This window comes from Sus scrofa, chromosome 13 (genome assembly GCF_000003025.6).
Source record: "Sus scrofa isolate TJ Tabasco breed Duroc chromosome 13, Sscrofa11.1, whole genome shotgun sequence".
NCBI lineage: Eukaryota > Metazoa > Chordata > Mammalia > Artiodactyla > Suidae > Sus > Sus scrofa.
This window is the reverse complement of record NC_010455.5, coordinates 180,610,083-180,630,648: the sequence shown is the minus strand read 5'-3', so window position 1 is coordinate 180,630,648 and position 20,566 is coordinate 180,610,083. Positions and strand designations below refer to the sequence as shown.

General features: G+C 35.0%; 1 protein-coding gene across 6 annotated transcripts in view; it reads right to left on the bottom strand.

Moving 5' to 3' along the window:
- USP25 (ubiquitin specific peptidase 25) overlaps positions 1-20,566 on the bottom strand; it is a 137,948-nt gene that overhangs the window by 78,318 nt on the left and 39,064 nt on the right. For all 6 annotated transcript variants that reach the window (XM_021070825.1, XM_021070823.1, XM_021070822.1 and 3 more), the window contains 2 exons: positions 11,476-11,638; positions 3,814-3,900 (listed from right to left, as the gene is read on the bottom strand). In XM_021070825.1, coding sequence (XP_020926484.1) covers positions 3,814-3,900; positions 11,476-11,638 — 250 coding nt within the window. The remainder of the gene's footprint in view (positions 1-3,813; positions 3,901-11,475; positions 11,639-20,566) is intronic.

The following is a 20,566-nucleotide window of genomic DNA, read 5'->3' as shown; positions in this document are numbered from 1 at the left end:
CAAAGCAATAGAAACTAGAGCAAAAATAAACCCATGGGACCTCATCAAACTGAAAAGCTTTTGCACAGCAAAGGAAACCCAAAAGAAAGCAAAAAGACAACTTTCAGAATGGGAGAAAACAGTTTCAAATGATGCAACCTACAAGGGCTTAATCTCTAGAATATATAAACAACTTATACAACCCAACAGCAAAAAAACCAACCAATCAATGGAAAAATGGGCAAAAGACCTGAATAGACATTTCTCCAAAGAAGATATACAGATGGCCAACAAACACATGAAAAAATGCTCAACATCACTGATTATAAGAGCAATGCAAATCAAAACTACCATGAGATATCACCTCACACCCGTCAGAATGGCCATCACTAATAAGTCCACAAATAACAAGTGCTGGAGGGGCGGTGGAGAAAAGGGAACCCTCCTGCACTGTTGGTGGGAATGTAAACTGGTACAGCCACTATGGAGAACAGTTTGGGATACCTTAGAAACCTATACATAGAACTTCCATATAACCCTGCAATCCCACTCTTGGGTATCTATCCGGACAAAACTCTACTTAAAAGAGACACATGCACCCGCATGTTCATTGCAGCACTATTCACAATAGCCAGGACATGGAAACAACCCAAATATCCATCGACAGAGGATTGGATTCGGAAGAGGTGGTATATATACACAATGGAATACTACTCAGCCATAAAAAAGAATGATGACATAATGCCATTTGCAGCAACATGGATGGAACTAGAGAATCCCATACCGAGTGAAATGAGCCAGAAAGACAAAGACAAATGCCATATGATATCACTTATAACGAATCTAATATCCAGCACAAATGAACATCTCCTCAGAAAAGAAAATCATGGACTTGGAGAAGAGACTTGTGGCTGCCTGATGGGAGAGGGAGGGAGTGGGAGGGATCTGAAGCTTGGGGTTATCAGACACAACTCAGAATAGATTTACAAGGAGATCCTGCTGAATAGCACTGAGAACTTTGTCTAGATACTCATGTTGCAACAGAAGAAATGGTGGGGGAAAACTGTAATTGTAATGTATACATGTAAGGATAACCTGACCCCCTTGCTGTACAGTGGGAAAATAAAAAAAAAAAAAAAAAGAATATTCAGAAATTGTATTTCTGATTTGTTCTTTGTCCCTGAGGTTACTTAGAGGAGTAAATAATTTCCAACTACCAGGAGAATTTTGTATAAATCCTGTGTTGTTAATTTCTAACTTAATTTCATTATAGTTGGCAAACATACTTTGTATGCTTTGAACCCTTGACAATTTTGCTGAAATTTGTAAACCCAGTCTCTGTTATATCATTATGGCTAGAGACAGAAATTCCAGAATGCCTTTTTTTATTACAAAATTCACAATTCCCTCAGGCATTTGATCAGTAAGTAATACAGTGCAGTACTGATCTAAATTCATTCCCTTCTCATATATGCTTCTCACTTCCGAGTAAAGTGGGGAATATATGGTTTATTTGAAAATACTCAGCCTAAATCAAAATTTTACATAATATAACCTATGATTAATAAGGTTTTGGCTATTAAAATGGTGATTACCTCTAAATATTATAAGCATACGCCTCTTTGTTCCCTCAACATTTAATATATGTTTTGCCATAAATCTATGAATTTTTATTCCAGAAGAGAATATGTGTGGAAACAGGGAAGGCTAAGATATTTAAAATGAAAGTTTAATTTTAAGACATTAAAATTAAAAATAGTACAAATAAATATGGGTGTATAAAATTAGCTTCAACTGTAGAAGCAATAAAAACTAAGTCTATCTAAAATGCAAATTGATTGCGAAAACTCCATTTCTTTGTCTCACTCAATAGGTATGTAGTATTTGCTACAACTTTTAATCACTGATAAAAAAAATCCTACTCAGCAATGCATTCAAATGACACTTCTGTGATTTTATCAAAGTGAACCCTAAGGATATTCAAACTCAGAGTAGCGTAAACATTACATGAGTTTGGCAGAAATTCATTATTTAATAGTGACTAAGGTCCCAATGACACCTTTTTAAAACCTGTGTTTTTTATCACCTCAGTAGAACTGAATCGTAACACCATTTCGTGGCTGATAACCACCTATGTATCCCACACGTTTGCCTCAAAGATGTCAACTTACAGTATGTATTGCTGTCACCATGTCAAACTAAAGAACAATCTCATTTGTAGAACAAACAATCTTCTATAAAACTGCACGGCATCCTTCTTTATTTCATTTTTTTTTCCCAGAATGGAATTAGAGATTCTTTTAATCTCTTAAGCTAATGGGGCACCTGGACATGCAGACCCTTCTACTGTGAGAAATTTCTCTAAAAAGATACCAAAGATTGGATTTATGCATTTCTCTAGTGTTCAGCTGAATATTCTTATGAGCCCCAAAATTAGCTCTGGTACATAAGCATGGATTTTACAATTGTTTTTCAAGTAAGATTATAAATCTAAGTTGGTCTTATTCAACAACTTAAAGAATAAAATAAATTAAAATTCAGTAAAGACTAAAAGCTTGGAACATAAAAGAAAAGGTTAAGATACATATGGGTATCTAATTGGAAGTAATAATTCTAAAAACTATGCAAATTATCAATATACTTCAACCTAGATATCATAAGAGAGAAATATGTGATAGAGGAAGGCAATGGTCTAAAAAGTTTCATGTAAAAACTATAATGACTGAAAGAGTTTTGCTTAATTTTCTGGAAATGAGATATGAGGAACTGTCTGGTGATCTTGGTTCCCTTTTGAAAATGGCTTATCAGTCTGACACTTTATAGCCAAAGATGACAGCTTGAAAAGTTGGCTATAAATCAAATTATATTCCCACTAGCTTACATTTTAAATGTTTCATATGTTTGCAGGAAAAGTAGTTTTCAAAATTATACACTAAAAGGAAAATATAATTTAATAATGTATCACTACTACTAACAATAGGTCACACAAAGTTCACTTTACTGAAACCTAAGACTTTAACTTCTTTGTCTTTGTAACCGGTTCTCTTTAGGGCTACAGTTTCTTTACATGACAAGATCACTAAAGTCCTACACTCCAATATATAATCTCTAATTTTTTTTATTAAGTATGAACTTTTGCATAGTAAATCAGCTCTATCTTTTGAAAAGCTAAGACGAACAATATGGTAGCTAGCAATAGCTGACACCTGGTACTTATTGTGTACTTCTAAACTCTTTGTGTTTCAGCTCATCTAATTCACACAGCAACTCTAGAAAATAATTCCTATTATTATTTACACTTTTCAGATAAGGTAACCAAGCATTAACCAGATCAAGTAACTAGCTCTGGGTCCACGGTCAGAACCCAGGCAATGTGGTCTTGGTACCTGTACTCCCTGTCAAATCAGACTGGCTAAACATATTAGGAGTTATAGATTTGCAATGCAAAAACAGCCAGTGAAAACTAAACTGTTAAAGAGCTCATCTATAAAAATAATTGAAAGTTTTTTGATTTTCACACAATTTTTCATGAGGCAACTGAGGCAAGACTTTGAACTATGAATGCTAACCTATAAAGTTTACTGAAATTTGACATTCCAAAAACAAAGAAAAAAATTACTAAAATCAGACAAAATTAACCTATTACTGACACAAAGATGAAGGAAAATTCATATTTACAATACACTAAGAATAGGAAGTTACTAAAGAGGTTGAAATTAATGGATTGACATTCAAATCTGACACTGTTTGAAAATCAAATGTCCCAAAGGCAAGCACAGATAAAAGAACATGAATATCATATATATTCTGCTCAAAAATCTTTCAAAATTTTACCTTTTGGTTTCGGGGTAAATCTTGAGCATTTGATGGAGGCTTGTAATTCAGAACTAATCTTCTAAATTCCAAAAGATTGAATAACGACTGAAAAAAAAAATGCAACAATTTACGATAACCAATGGGAAAATTCTATTAACAGAACTATAAAAATATAACTGGTCTGAGAGATTTATTTTATACACAGAATTGTACCCACTAGCACAAGAAGGGCTACTTTTTCCTTGAGTATAGCTCACATTTCTTTTGACATTATTATTCTTGATTAACAATAAAATACTAATTTATTGTACTGCAAAGGAGACAGTTACACCTGGATCATTCAAAAAAACCTAATATATATTCAAAGATTTCTTCCTTCATATTACTATGTGCCCAAGCAGTTTTGTCAAAATGTACACAAATAAGTTGAGAACATTTTAAACATGTTATATTCAGTATGAATTATCTAGAGGTATCTTTAAATATATGATACAAGTAAATTTGCGGGCCAGGTGACAGACGCAAAGAAGTTATGGGCTAAATGACAGAGACACGAAGAAATTAATATCTCCAATGGTCAAGGAGACACAAGCCTAAAAGGAGATGGATATTTAATTATAATAATAGTGACTCCAAAATATAATAATATTGATGATGTAGAGTATAATGAGAGCATGTGAGACACTCATGGAAAGGCTTCCCGGTGCTATGTTTTTAAACTATAACTTGTAACCCATTAATGTCATCATGATGAACATTAATTTTTAAAATGAAATCAAATATAATGGAAACTATCAGAACATGTCAACACAGTAATTTCACCACGGAGTAGTGTTTGCAAATTTTATTTGGAGCTATTTTACATACATATGTAAGTGTAAGGTGTTTTACAATGTACAACATATTCCTTTCTATGAGTCACTGTCTACAAAGCTTGAAAATCACTTTACAGGACGGGGTAATGTATTAAATCTTAATAAAAGACAGGCTAGCCAACTTGCTAGAAACAGAAGTAGCACCACAAATCAATGAGAAAACAAGATTTTGTTTAGTATTAGGACTTGGGGAAATTGGTCCACTGTATATAAAGAAACATAATCAGACATATAGATATGGATTAAAGACCAAAATATGCAAAGTAAAACCGTAAAGCACTGAGAACTAGAAGTATTTCTTTTTCCTTTTTTTGGCACACCCAGGGCATGCAGAAATTTCCAGGCCAGGGATCTAACCAACCAAAACCACCAGTGACCTAAACCACTGCAGCAACAATGCCTGATTCGTAACCCACTGAGCCACACAGGAAGTATTTCTTAATTAAACAATATGAACATATTCATGTATTCATTCATCTAACAAATATTTATGGAGCACCCACTATATGCCAGACATAAGGAAGACCGGCAGCAGAGAATAAAATATATCCAGTCTCTGCCCTTGTACAATCTTGTGATTTGCAGGTTATAACAATGAGGATAAATGTTAAATCAGAAATAAGGTGATTAGAATATCAGACCAAAAACTTAAGGAAGAAGTATTTAAAAGCCAGAAGAAAAAGAGCTGTGGAAAAGACAAAATAAGAATACTAAAGGAAGTGGGGAGTATGAGACCAGAGAATAAAAAGGAGTAGAGAAAGCTTTCAAACATAGCTGTATATCAGAATAACCGTGGAGCTTTAGAAAATACCTATGTCAGAGACGTCTCAAAAAAAATAAAAGTACCACAGAAGATTTTGAAGTACATCAAAAAATCACTGGCAAATTTAAGGATGAGATTAGCAAAGGTTAACTGCCACATTCCAATAAGGTTAAGGGCAGGGAAATAATCTTTAGATCTGGCATTTGGAAAGTTATATTTCCATTAGAATGGAAACAGAATAGCAACAAAAAATTCTGAAAAAATTGGGTAAAAATAACAGGGACAAAATATGGACCATTCTTATGAGGAATTTAGGTAGGAAAGAGAAATATTGAGAATACTAACAAATCTGGAGAATCTCAATTTCCACTTCTATGCTCTGAGAGCTCACTGGAAAACATTTTTCTTCTTCCTGAACACTCTTTAGAATTTCCTCTGGGTGAGTCTCCTGGTCATGAACCAGCTTCTGCTAGACTGAAAATTGTGTTTTGTTTTGTTTTTTCATTTTTTAAAGATTGTTGATAGCTATAGAATTCTAGGTGGCCACACTTGTTTTCAATGTGTTTAACCCACAAACACAATTTAGGCAGTAGTGACAATTACCTTTCCCACCCCTTTTGAAGGAATATGTTGACCAGTACTACTGTGACTGATTTAAGGTATAGAGTGCTTGGGACCTAAAATTAATTTCTGTGATTTGTTGTGATAACGCATGGTCACAAATTCTACTTTGGGTAACAGCATATTAAGTTGCTTTAGGACCTCTACCTGGTAGAGGTAAAAAACAAGTATCCTTTCACTCTGTCCAATGTTAATAATGTGAATTGTGAAGAAAATTTGTTAAAATAAGAGTCTGGCTAAACTCTTGCCAAGTGATTTTATCAGAGAGCTAATGGAAAACAAAAGAAGTGATGACAAGAGAGCAAATGGAGTATAAATTCTCTGTAATGAAGAATACTAAGGAGACCCAACATAAATTCTTGATGGATTTTTTAAAAATGCAATGGCATCATCTTAGTTTCAGGGGGATGCAGAAATAGATCATCATGATTAAGAGACGGAAGTCCATATACAGAGCAATTAAATTCCTTAAGTCCTTCCTAGACCCAGAACCATCAAACAACTACTCTCCTTTTGTGGAATACAAAAAAATGTAGACTCTGAAAATAAATGAACTTAAATGACTCTGGTTCAGAAAAATCAGTCATAGGGTGAGATTCAGGGTTACAAATAGGAGGATTAAGTAAAAGCCTGCACAATGACCTAACTGTCTCTCCTCCAATACCCTTCAAAACCTGCTTTTGGAAAGATAGCTTAAACTACAAAAAAAAAAATCAGAATTCAGTTTGGATTTGAGGCACAGAAATCTGTGGTAAAGGAATCCCCTCATTAAAAAAAATTAAAATTAAAAAAGCTAACATGTATGTTTGAGTATATAAAACATACTATTTATTGATAAGACTTCAAAAGAGATGTTCAGTGTTCAGAAAATTTTAGGGATAAATGAGTATACAGCAAATAGGAAAAAAAAAAAAAAAAAAAAAGGATAGCAATCGACAACTCCAGGAAAACAAAGGATTACTAAAGAGTAGTTCTAGGAAATCACTGTAATGTTTACAAAGTCATAGAAAATGTAAACACTGACTACTGATTATATTTAACTTGTGATATAACTATGTCGAGAGATGAAAAGAAAGGCAAGGCAGGTGAAACGAAAGAGCTAAAGCCTCATCTATCTCTGCAGAAAGGCATGGTATCTAAAAAATATGAAGGTAACAAGAGAAACAGCCAGAGGTGGTTGCCAATGCCTTTAAGAAGTAGGACAATATTTCTCAGGTAGGGTGGTTTGAAGCAAAGGATCGTTGTTTTTACAAGGCTTTTACTACTATGGGATTTTTGGTTTTCTCCTTAAACTATGCATTAACGTTCTTTGATGAAAACTAAAGATATAAAGTCATACTATGAATAAATATGCTATAAAATTATTATATGAATAAATATGTTAAATGATATCCTGAAGGTTCTGGAAAACCTGCAGCATCTTTTCAATCCAATACTTTACTAGGATAGAAGCATCTTAAGCCTTCAATTCCACCATAAGTAATGTATGCTCCTTTATGGTTCGTTCATTCATTCATTCATTCATTCAATACTTACTTGAAGGGCTCCTCCATGTCAGACACTCTACTATATACTGGCATAGAACAATAACCAGAAGACATGCTCTCAGATTTTTTGGTCAATCTAGAGTTTTATGATTTATGCATAGGGTGACCTTATACTTTATCATCCAACCCACAACCCTTTTGAGTTATAAAAGAGGGTTTTAAGATTATTTAACAAATGCTGATAGATCTACAATGAGAGTAAACTGGGACTGTACTAGGCAAACTGAGAGGTATGAGCACCTTACTTTCAAGCATTTCAGTGGCATCCAAATGGGAATGGTGCTAATAAGGGTCATCAGGGGAATCCATGGATTACTTGAATTTAATACCTCAAACCAGAGAAAGGAGAACATACTCTAACATATTCCATTATCACCTAATTCACTCACACCTTAGTGGAAAAAGCAACTCCAATTAGTACTTTCTACATATAAGTTCCATTTAAACAGGATAAAAATAGTCTCGACTAGGTAAGTGGTTGATGCCCCATCTAAAGTCAGTCAGGCTAACAGTGCATAAGCATCCAAAAGATAATGGAAGCCATTCTCTGTACAGTCTTCTCTTTGCTTATAGTCCCTTTCTGATATTCTGTTTCCTTTTGCTCCCAAAATATTTAGGTACCAATACCTAGAAGAACAAGTATAACAAAGCTGCACCTTCTGTATCCCACCCTCCTTATCTACTCTGAAATCAGATTTATAATCCCAATATACTACTAAAATTGGTAGAAGTATTTACAAGGAAAAGAATTCCCAGTAGTTTCATACTAGGCCTGAAAACTGAGTAAATTCCAACTCTGAGAAAATTTTGTATGTGAAACTTTACATTATATTTATGTCACAGTCTGAACAAGTTCCAATTTGCTTTGGAAAATACAATTAAAAAACCGTCCAACACTAATACAGATTTCAGACCCAGATTTTCTTTCATAAATGAAAATTTCCATTTATATGATAAACTTTTACATCTCAGATTATGTATGTGGAATTAAGCAAATGTCAGGAATAAAAAACAAAATATTTTAACTACTAGAGACGAAAATAAAAAGCTACTTAAAAATGGGTTAAGAGACTTTAAAATTACATTCAAAAACAAACCCTGAAGTCACATCTAGACAAAGCTTTCTTCCCACCCAATTTTCTGAACTCTGAAGCTTAATGCTTCTCCACATCCCCAAAAGTCAATTTCTTATAACTTCATTATAGTCCAAATTTTGCAAGGGTAGAAGTTACTTCTCCTAGGTGGATAGAGCATCTATTCTAATAATAAATGCTGATTCTATGAGAGCACTTTCTTACTTCTTACAGTTTTTTAAGACAAGCTTCTAATCAAGGAGCCTCATTTACGGGTTGTAATAGTATAGCGCTCACATCCACTCATCCAAATAAAATTACCAAAGTACATTCATAAACATCCACATCACAGCCTTAAAAGTGTGCTTCCGGTTTCAAAATGATGCCTAATCACAAAATTTAGATTCAACAATGAAATGTGAAAGTCCTTACCAACACTGCAAGTAAAGTGAAGCAAGAAAGTCTATTAGGAAGATCTAAGGAGTTCCTTCCATGGCTCAGCAGTTAACAAACCCGACTAGGAATCATTAGGATTCGGATTCGATCCCTGGCTTCGCACAGTCCGTTAAGGATCCAGCGTCGCCATGAGCTGTGGTATAGGTTGCAGACACAGCTCAGAACCTGCGTTGCCGTAGCTGTGACACAGGCCTGCAGCTATAGCTGCAATTTGACCCCTAGCCTGGGAACTTCCATATGCCGTGGGTGCGGCCCTAAAAAAGCAAAAAAAAATAAAAGAAGATCTAAGAGATAGGAAATAAAGTTTGAGATATGGTTGGCATGTAAGTGAATAATTAATGCATACTCAAGGCAAGAAACAAAAGCATTATTACAAATTTATGTTAATACAGGTATTCCTCAACATTTCAGAAGGCTGGAAAACAAATAACATATTATTAACTAGTGTATATCACAGTTTATCGAAGAGGCAAAAATCCATAAAAACTAAAGGAAATCAAATTGTATACTATTTGGCAGAAGGGAAAAGGTAAAAAAGGTTGGAAATTATGGAGTTCCCATTGTGGCTCAGTGGTAAAGAATCTGACTAGTATCTATGAAGGTGAGGTTCGATCCCCGATACCGCTGAGTGGGTTAAAGGATCCGGAGCTGCCACAAGCTGTGGTATAGGTCACAGATGCAGCCAGGATCTGGCGTTGCTGTGGCTGTGGTTTAGGCGGGCAATTGCTGTGCAGCCCTTAAAAAAAAAAAAAAAAGGAGTTCCCGTCGTGGCACAGTGGTTAACAAATCCGACTAGGAACCATGAGGTTGCGGGTTCGGTCCCTGCCCTTGCTCAGTGGGTTAACGATCCGGCATTGCCGTGAGCTGTGGTGTAGGTTGCAGACATGGCTCGGATCCTGCGTTGCTGTGGCTCTGGCGTAGGCCGGTGGCTACAGCTCCGATTCAACCCCTGGCCTGGGAACCTCCATATGCCGCGGGAGCGACCCAAGAAATAGCAACAACAACAACAAAAAAGACAAAAAAAAAAGGATTGGAAATTATAATACTAAAGTAGAAGAAAAGTTAAAATTGCAGACTAATCACCTAGAGAACATAATTAACAATCTTGTAGAAATGAACTAAATAACCTGTTAACCTGAAGGTTTACGCCATCATACAGGTTTGGAAAGCTACAAAATGAAGAGCTATTTGAACATAAAAGAAATGGCCTAAAATGGTTTAAAAAATACTCATCAGAGGAGTTCCCATTGCGGTGCAGTGGAAACAAATCTGACTAGGAACCATGAGGTTGCGGGTTCTATCCCTGGCCTCACTCAGTGTGTTAAGGATCCAACGTTGCCATGAGCTGTACTGTAGGTCACAGACACAGATTGGATCTGGCATTGCTGTGGCTCTGGTGTAGGCCAGCAGCTGTAGGTCTGATTAGACCCCTAGCCTAGGAACCCCCATATGCCGTGGGTGCGGCCCTAAAAAGACGAAAAAAAAAAAGTTCTCATCGGAAACTCTAAATAATAAGCTATAATTTGGCTGTAATAAGAAAGTTAAGAAATATATTTACTTTTCTAAAGGGAAATAAAAATTAAGAGCATGTTATTATTATTCAAAGATTGTTTTATTTAAGGAGATTATGGTTTTGAAATCTGATGGATAACATTATCAATGAACTGAAAGTGGTAAAGAATTATGACAATAATTACATCGCATAAAAGTTTTTTAAAAAAATATTGTCCAAATTGAGAAGATGATGGGTATCTATGCACACAAATATAAGGGGTCAAGAAACATTTCATTAGGGCCTTTCTAAGTTAGAAAGAACATATTCTTGATTTATCAATATTTATTCTTTGTATCATTCTCACTTATGTGCTGAGACTTGTCAATCTACTCCCTCCTCAAATAAAATGCTCTCATATAAAAAATAGTATTTAAATGATTCTAATTCTTGAACGACATTTTCCATTATGTATAAATTAATCTGCTCTGACTCACAAAAACACAATTCTGGTTTCATATGTGGTTACATCCCTCCCTAAATTTGCAAGGATTTACTACAAAAGTACTTTCTTTTCATTCTGACAACTCCTACCATCAGGAAGGAGGAGAAATTAATTCCAGATAAAAATTTAACTCCAAATAAGGCAGTGGTAGTATTCTATTGTTAAAACTCCATACTGAGAATGAGGAATGAAGCGGGGTAGGGAATACTGCAATCCCCAAACCAGTTTATTATACAGAATGGCATATGAAAATTGCCTGCAGTTATATATAAAATACACGACAACAACCCCAACCCACTTTCCATTGCTGTCATGCCCACCAAATAAGATCTGCATAAAGATCCGTACCTGAATAACAGCACTAAACCAGCAAGTATTGCCAACATTCTTTAGTCCAACAGGAGCTTTGTCCTGCCTTTTTCTATCATAAGGGTTTCGAGAATCTCTCCAAACTTCAGTAGGTGTCCTCTTCAAACATGCTTTGTTTTCTGCTATGCTGGCTTCAAGAACTCTTAAGCAATGGAGAGAAAATGATGGGAAAAAAATACAGTATTAATTTAGTGTTGTATCCTAGGAAATAGCATACTATAAACCCAAGACTTTAACTAAGCCCTGGACAATGTACTTGGGGAAGTAATATTGAACACTAAGTTTACTCAAGCAGAGCTTAGCTTTCTTCTAAGAACAGAGCAGTGGCAATGCAAATAGATCAGGAAACATGCAGCCTTTTTTTCTCAGAGAAAAAGGAAATTTCAAACACAGAAAGACAGTATTAAATAATTGAAAATACGTTACACTGTGTTTCAACAAATTAGAGGTTTAGTACCAGGAATAAAGTACCTAGATAAGTTTTCTGAGAAATCACTGTATTAAAGTACATATTTACAATATAAAAAAATTGACTAGTTTTTATAACTACTACTTCAAATCATCGAAAACATTAAAAACTGAAAAAACTGTACTTTTAACTCCTCTGACCATTAATTTCCTTTTCTACTAAAAAAAGGTTAATGTAAATTCTAGGGTTCCTTTTAGAGATCTATGCCTCTATGACAACTAAATAAAGGGAAAGAATATTTATGTATTCACTTCTTTACCTAAGAGTTTGCCTAGGGAAAAACCTAGTGAAATAAGTAGCTACATATCAGAATAGTAAAAGAATAATCTCTTGAAAATAAACTCAGCTACAAAATATCTAAAATATATCTAAACATGACCAAGGCTACTTTGCTTAATGGTGTTTTTCCTGCTCTTAAGCACGGAACAACTGCTAGGAACCCCTAATTCCCACATATAAGCTAAGTATTTTATCTGCTCAAGATATGTGTTACTTTTCTAAATAAGCATAACTAATAGCCAAGTAGCTTATGCCATTTTGTTCATCACAAAAACTTCAGTCAGAATGGGTTTTTGTTGTTTTTCAACTTTTTGGCTACTTGAGAAAATTTCATTCATGCTATACCATCCTTATCCTAAAGATTCTGTACTATCAGATAAATGCCAAAATAATATAACTATCTTCCTAAACTATGGGGGGAAGTAAGTTATTCTTTCATCTCTAACTTTACAACATGACGTTAGATACAATGCATTGAATTCTGAGTTATTACTTAAAATAACTTATGTGAATATAAGACAAAGTCTTTCTTTGGTAATCCATATAAGAATATATTGGAGAAAAAAGCTGAAAACAACACGATACATTAAAAATGTAAAGGTCATGGTAAATTCCCATATTTAAAAAAAAAAAAAGTTACACCTCTGTCACTTTTTAAGAGTGACCCAACATTAGTAGCAGTATTCTTTGTTCAAACATCAATTCTCATATGCAACCTCAGTCCCTAGTAGATTTTTCTCTTAAACTATTTACCACTAAAAGGGTCCAGAACTCCTTGAAAGCTAGTAGATGAATTGGAGCATAAGAAAACCAGCATTTATCTGGGACATCCCATTGTCTGTCACCAGAAACAAGTTTTCAAGAACATAAAGGGGAGATAACTCAAAGTACCATCTTGTGAGACTTTCTACTGTTCAAGTTGTACAGTTCAGAATAATACCACAAAATAATCAACTAGAAGAAATTTAATTTGTACAAGATGACTAAAGAGAAAGGTTAACACACAGTACACAAAAGACAAATATAACACTGAGGTCTGCTTTATGTAAAGAAGGTCTATTTAATTACTTACTGACTTTTATAAATTTCATTTGAGAAGTTTGTTCCCTTTGTAACATGTGTATATCTAGCAGTATAAATAAAGGAACCTTATTTTTACATTAGTAATTAGAAATGAATGAAAACAAGAAATGAGTTCTGGGGAAAGTAACAAAAATACCACAAACAGGAAAGAAGAATTAGCACCAGTGGTCATATACAAGAGACAGAAGAGGCATCCAGCAATTGACAAACAGCAGTGGGCATGAGCAATAACCACCAAAAGAAAAGGGGGGGGGGGAATCCTACAGTATACTCCAAAAAAATAAACTAATCAAAAGTCAAGAACTACACTCAATCCTAAATCTCTCAAAGGGATAATCTTCTACCATTATATATGTTATGCTACTAATTATGATAAAATACTAACAAGAAATGAACCCTTCTTAATACCAACAGACTGTGTCACAGGTATCAAAATGAGCAGGCAATGAGTCACACAGACATTAGTCATGGAAAACTTAAATACATGACTTCTACGAAATACACTCGCTCTGCAAAAATTAAAAACTATATATGTCACATGAAGTTAATAACAAAATGAGACTCTACCTCAAGATAATATTGATTGAAATAGTCTCATGTTCCCCACAAGTATCAACAACCCACCCCAATCTATAATCTATAGTCTATATCTATTATCTGAGATAATGATATTCTTCTAATTCCAGATCTAGTTAATATTACTAAAAACCAGAAATTATTTTTAGGGAGTTCCCGTTGTGGTGCAGCAGGAAAAAATCTGACTAGAATCCATGAGGATGCAGGTTTGATATCTGGCCTCACTCAGTGGGTCAGGGAACCAGCGTTGCCTTGAGCTGTGGTGTAGGCCGCAGACATGTTTCAGATCCTGAGTGGCTGTGGCTGTGGCGGTGGCGTAGGCAGGGCAGCTGTAGCTCCGATTCGACCCCTAGCCTGGGAACTTCCATATGTAGCTGATGTGGCCCAAAAAAGCCCAAAAAAAAAGGAAAAAAATTATTTGTAATGCTTCGACATCATATCAATTTCATTACTCTCCTCTTCAAGTTCCTTTCCACCAAGAAAATACACCTCTTGACTTTCATGTTGTATGAAAACATTACATCAATGTGATTAGATAATGGAAGCTTCTGAGTCTCCTTGCCTACTCAGGAGAATGTATGGCTTCAAATGTACTTTCTAGGACCAAGCAGCCTGCCTACACAGCTTGTTGGTTGTAAGATGGGAGGGAAAGGGAGTCAAGGAAAGTCAGAGATATATACTTAAGATACCATCTCCCCAACATTCCTATGTACCCTTCTATGTAGAAGTAAAATTAGGTTCAGACGCTAACAACTGTTTGAGCAGAGCTCAAGACATACATGCTCACTGCTCATCAAAGTGACCTAAGAAATAAAAATTTTCAAAACTATCCATTTCCTAATTTCAAAAGTATCCATTTTAAAACTAACCATTTATTTTTGGTGTGTGTGTGCATATACATAATTAAATGAATATAACGAAATCTTCATATAATCTTCAGTCATATGGTAGATATTACCATTTGTTATAACAAAACTATGAGTTTTTAAAAGAAGAGATATTAAGACAGTCCTTAACCATACTGTAATATGGTAGAATTATGGCACTTTTAAATGAAGATGAAAGAATGCCATGACTTTGTGATCTCCTTGATTTAGAGCCTATAAAACATTCAGTTTTTTATCACCTAGGACTTATAACATGCTTTCAATAGGTTTCCACCTACCCCTCCTTCTGGCTCCTAAAGGACTTCATAAACATTTACTAAATTGCACAAAATTATTAATCAGGCAGTCTCTCTCATCAGCATTCGTAATACGGAAACATGAATGTGTTTCATCCCTAGAGCATATATAATAAACAGTAGGGGCTTAAAAAGTGTTTGAAGTAAACAGAAGATTAAAAAATTAGATGTTGGCACCTTCTTGTTAATTTTTATTAATTAATAATTTATTAATCATTTATTTTAGTTATTAATTTAAAATGCCCAACCTCTAGCCCAAAAATGAGCCCTCCATTCTCAAGCCCTTATCCTCTCCTATAGTCCAGTACTGGTATAATGAATACAAACTTTCTACAGAGCCAAGTCTTCATAACTGTTCCTTCCTTGGCCTCACCAAAGTAAAGCCAATGATTCTACCCAGGCTTTAAAGTGTCAGGTATACAACAGCTACAGTCTAGATATTAAGGATGCCAGTAGAGTAAAAGAGAAAAAATATTAATAACACTGCGAAGTCTCAGAGCTCAGAAATAGCTTATAACAAAATGTGGCATACTAAGAAAGGCCACCTCAAAAAGCCACAAATCAAAAGCTACCCCTGACCACAAACACCTTATCTCTCAACACTAAGTTACAACCATGGCATTCAACAATATAAAAAAGACAAAATGTTTTGTTGTCTCTTTTCCTTCCACACACTATATTGAATAAATCTTTAAGGCACTTACTTATGGTAAATGTTCATGTTCCCAGTAAAATTTTACTGTACTGATTTCGATGGCTTTTTTTTTTTTTTTTTTTTTTTTTTTTTTGGTGGGCTTGTTTTGTATTGTTTTGATTTAAATTGCATCATAGCAGTAATGTTGAAAATATCCCACTCTAGACAATCTAATTTAGCCAAGCATCATACTCACTGAAAAACATGCATACTATTTAAGAAGAAATAAAGATAAAGAATGGAAGGAGGGAGGGAGTAGGGATGGGAGAGAACATGGACAAAGGGAAGGAAAAGAAGGAGGGAACATGCTGTACATTTTCTTTAAAAATCCACTGGTATTTTGACAGAGATCACACTAAACTCATAAGTCAACTTAAGGAGAATTGACCAGTTTTATAATGTTTAGTCCTCCAATTTGTGAAACAGATAATGCCAATTACTTCCATATTCATTAATATGTCTCAATGTTATTTAGGAATTTTTTTCTTGGATGTTCTTGCACATTTCTTATTAGATTTATTCCTGATTTTTAACAGTTTTATGAGTTAAATGGTAGCTTTTAAATTTTACTCATTATTGTTTCTACATATATAATTTGTATTTCTATTATCAATTAACATTGCTAAATACATTTTTTATTGGTAAAAGTATTATACTAAGAGATAATTCACATATAAGATACTCAAATCTTAAATGTACAGTCAGTGAAATTTTACCAATGTATACATCATGTAACCACCACCTAGACCTAAATATAGAAAATCCCTATTATTTGAGATAATTCTCTCAGGCCCTTTTTCAACCAACTGAGTTGACACCTCTCTATTCTTCAGATAATCACCATTCTGACTTCTACCACCATAAATTAGTTCAGCCTGTCCTTAAACATCACATAAATGCAAGCACAAAGCAGTTAATTGTGTCAAGTTTCTTTCACTCAACAGGTTGCTTTGGAGATTCCTCCACTTTATTTGTTTTTTTTTTTGCTTTGTTTTGTTTTTTTTTTAGGGCCACAACTGGGGCATATGGAAGTTCCCAGGCTAGGGGTTGAACAGGTGCTATAGCCACCAGCCTACGCTACAGCAATGCCAGATCCAAACCGCGTCTGTGACCCACACCACAGCTCACAGCAACACCGGATCCTTAACCCACTGGGCGAGGCCAGGGACCAAACCAGCATCCATCCTCATGGATAGTAGTTGGATTCTTAACCCACTGACCCACAACGAGAACTCCAATTCCTCCACATTTTTTAAAAAACCAGGAAAATGTTTTCCATTACATTGCTTAGTATTCCACTGTGTGAAGAGACCACCACTAGTCTGCTCTTATGGATATTTGGTTTTTGACAGTTTTTAGTTATTATCGATAAAGGCATTATGCATTCCTTTCTCAAGGATCCATGCCTAGAAGTGGAAACGCTAAGTCCTGACCTAGTATATACTGAAATATATTAGAAATTCCCAGTTTTCCAACACAAGCAGAACAATCTTTGACATAAACCTCAACAACATCTTTTCTTACACACCTACACCTGCTAGAGTAATGAAAAAACAAAAATCAATAAATGGGACCTAATTAGATTGAAAAGCTTTTGCACAGCAAAGAAAACCATGAACGAAATGAAAAGACAACCCATGGAATGGGAAAAAATCTTTGCAAATGGAGCAACCAAAAAGGGATTAATCTCCAAAATATACAAACATCATACAGTTTTATATAAAAAAAAAACCCAAACAACTGAATTAAAAAATGGTCAGAAGACCTAAACAGACATTTCTGCAAAGAAGACAAACAGCCCAAGCATAAATGAAAAAGATGCTCAACATCACTAATTGTTTGAGAAACGCAAGTCAAAACCACAATGTGGTATATAATCTCACACCAGTCAGAATGACCATGATCAAAGAGTCTACAAACAATAATTGTTGGAGAGGGTGTAGGGAAAAGAGAACCCTCCTACACTGTTAGTGGGAATGTAAACTGATGCAACTACTATGGAGAACACTATGGAAGGTCCTTAAAAAAACTAAGTATAGAACTGCCATATGATCCACTCCTGGACATCTATCTAGAGAAAAGTGTAATTCAAAAGATACATGCACGCCACTGTTCACTGCAGCACTATTTACAATGGTCAAGTCATGGAAGCAGCCTAAATGTTCATCAACAGAGCACTGGATAAAGAAGATGTGGTACATAGATACAATGGAATATTAGTCATAAAAAAGAAGGAAATAATGTCATTTGCATCAACATGGATGGACCCAGAAATTATCATACTAAGTAAAGTAAGTCAAAGACAAATATCATTTGAAATCACTAATATTTGGAATCTAATAAAAAAATGATGCAAAAGAACCTAAAAAAGAGAGACAGACTCAAAGATTTTGAAACTGAATTTATGGCTACCAAAGGGGAAAAGTGGGGCAAGGGAAGGGTTAAATTGGGTTTGGGATTGACATATACACACTACTATATATAAAATAGGTAGGTAACAAGGACCTATCATATAGCACAGTATCATCTATTCAATACTGTGTGGTAACCTATATGGAAAAATAATGTGAAAAGGAATAGATGTAGGTATACGTATGACTGATTTACTTTGCTGTACACCTGAAAATAACAGATCTTTGTAAGTCAACTATACGCCAATAAAATTAAAAATATATATATTCCCAGTTTTCCAAAATGGCTATACCATTATACATTCTTACCAAAAATATATGACACTTTCAGTTGCTCTACACGTTTGCCAATCTTGAAATTGTCAGTCTTTTTAATTGCAGGAAATGTGTTGGATATATAGTGGTAGCTGTTTTCTAATGAGGTTGGAGAACAAGTTTATTACCACACAGATTACCACCATGGCTATAATCTATCATCATACCCAACACGGCAACTTGTCCACAATGAGTATATACATCCTGAGTACAAATTAAGAAACTCTGCATTTCTGGCACAGAGGCTACCAGTGCATGCTGGACATCCTTCCAAAAGCTGACCTATTAATCTGATGGTGAGGAAGGCCACTATGAAATGGGGTGTGGCTCTTGCCCATTCCTGACTACCTTGGACCTCTGACCACCTCCAGTCCTCACTCTTACCCTTCCTAGGACTATGAGCAGTGCCTTACTGCTGCGACACTTTTTCAAGTTACAGTGTTGCTGTTCCAATCAGAAGAGCCAGCTCTGGCCTCTCTTGTGTCCCTTGAAACAAATGTTTCATATTTCAACTTTACTACACAATTTGTCATCTGACAATGGTACATAAACCTTTTACCATAAAAGCCACTCAAAAATGGAATGTAGTCAAAGCACTGGACAGACCTTCTATGCTCCCTACCATTCATGGACAGCTGGCATTGCTGAGCCTTAAAATTATCCTCACAAATCAACTTAGATTTCTAATTGTCCCCCTCAGCTACTCCTGTCCCACGCATCTTCTTAAGGCAGTTACTCTCATAGCTGCTTCCTAGACAATGATCAGGACGAAAAAAATGAGAGTTATGGAGACCTATTTTAAAATTTCAGAATCCTGCCCCAACCATTTCTAGGCAGGTTGTCTTTTTCTATCCCAAACGGCAACTCGAGGCTCTCCTGGTTGGTAAACTCTGCAGGTGGCTCCCACACTTAATTCCAGTTCAGATACCTCTATTTCCTTGTTGGATGGAATGTTCTTAGAGCGTAAAAATAATGATTGCTTGGAAGAGTATACTGCTTACTCAATTCCTCTATAGTGGCCCATGTAGGCCAAACTGGGAGATAAAACATAATCATGTAAATTTTATTAAAATGTTGTTTCTCTTGTACCTGCCCTTCTGGATGAAAGGTTGTGTGCAAGTAGGAAATTACTGGGAAAAAAAGTGAAATCACAACTACTAGAAGGGAACATACAAATTTTGTGGCAGTGGAGGCAATACAACCACCCCACATCTGTGGGCATGGGGTATGGTAGATAGAGGAACAGGAGGAACATTAATAACCTCTGTCTTTTCAGAACTGATCTTGGAGCCTCAATGACAAACAGAAACTGCCCTGGTGAGACTAGCCCATACTGTTTCACTGAGTAAAGAATGCAAGCAGTTATTTCCCTTTCCTTCTTTGAAAATCATTTTATTGTTTTTGTATCTTATTGCTATGTCAATCTGTGCCATTTGTCATTTTCACTGTCACTGTTTTTAGGATAAATCTACATTTTTTTTCTCTGAATACTCTTAAGATTTTCTCAGTCTTAAGTATTCTGGAGTATCACTATAATGAATTTAGGTATGGCTTTCTTTTAATTTCCCTAATTGGAATTTGTTGGGTATCATGAAATTAGAAGTTATCTTTTCTCTTCTGAAATAATCTGTGATTATATCTTTAAATTTGATTGGAATTTATTAGGCATCATGAAATTACAAGTTATCTTTTCTCGTCCGAAATATTCTGTGATTATCTCTTTAAATTTTGCCTCTGATCCACTCCCTTTTCTTCTTCTGTAACATCAGCTAATGTATTTGGCCCTACTCATTTCATTTTCCATGTCTTTCAACTTTTCTCCATTTTTTTTTTATCTTTTTAGCAGTCTGCTACTTCTAATGTGCTATTAAACCTATGTTCTGTTTTCTTTTTTTTTTAACTTTAGTAATTCTTATTTTCATTTCCAGAAGATATCTTCACAGTTCTTTTTCAAGTAGAGATTTACTGAAACACTATAGTGACACAAATTTCAGCTTCACAACTATGGTACAACCTCTCATATAAATCTCATCACTTTCAAGAGCACCACTCAGAGCCAA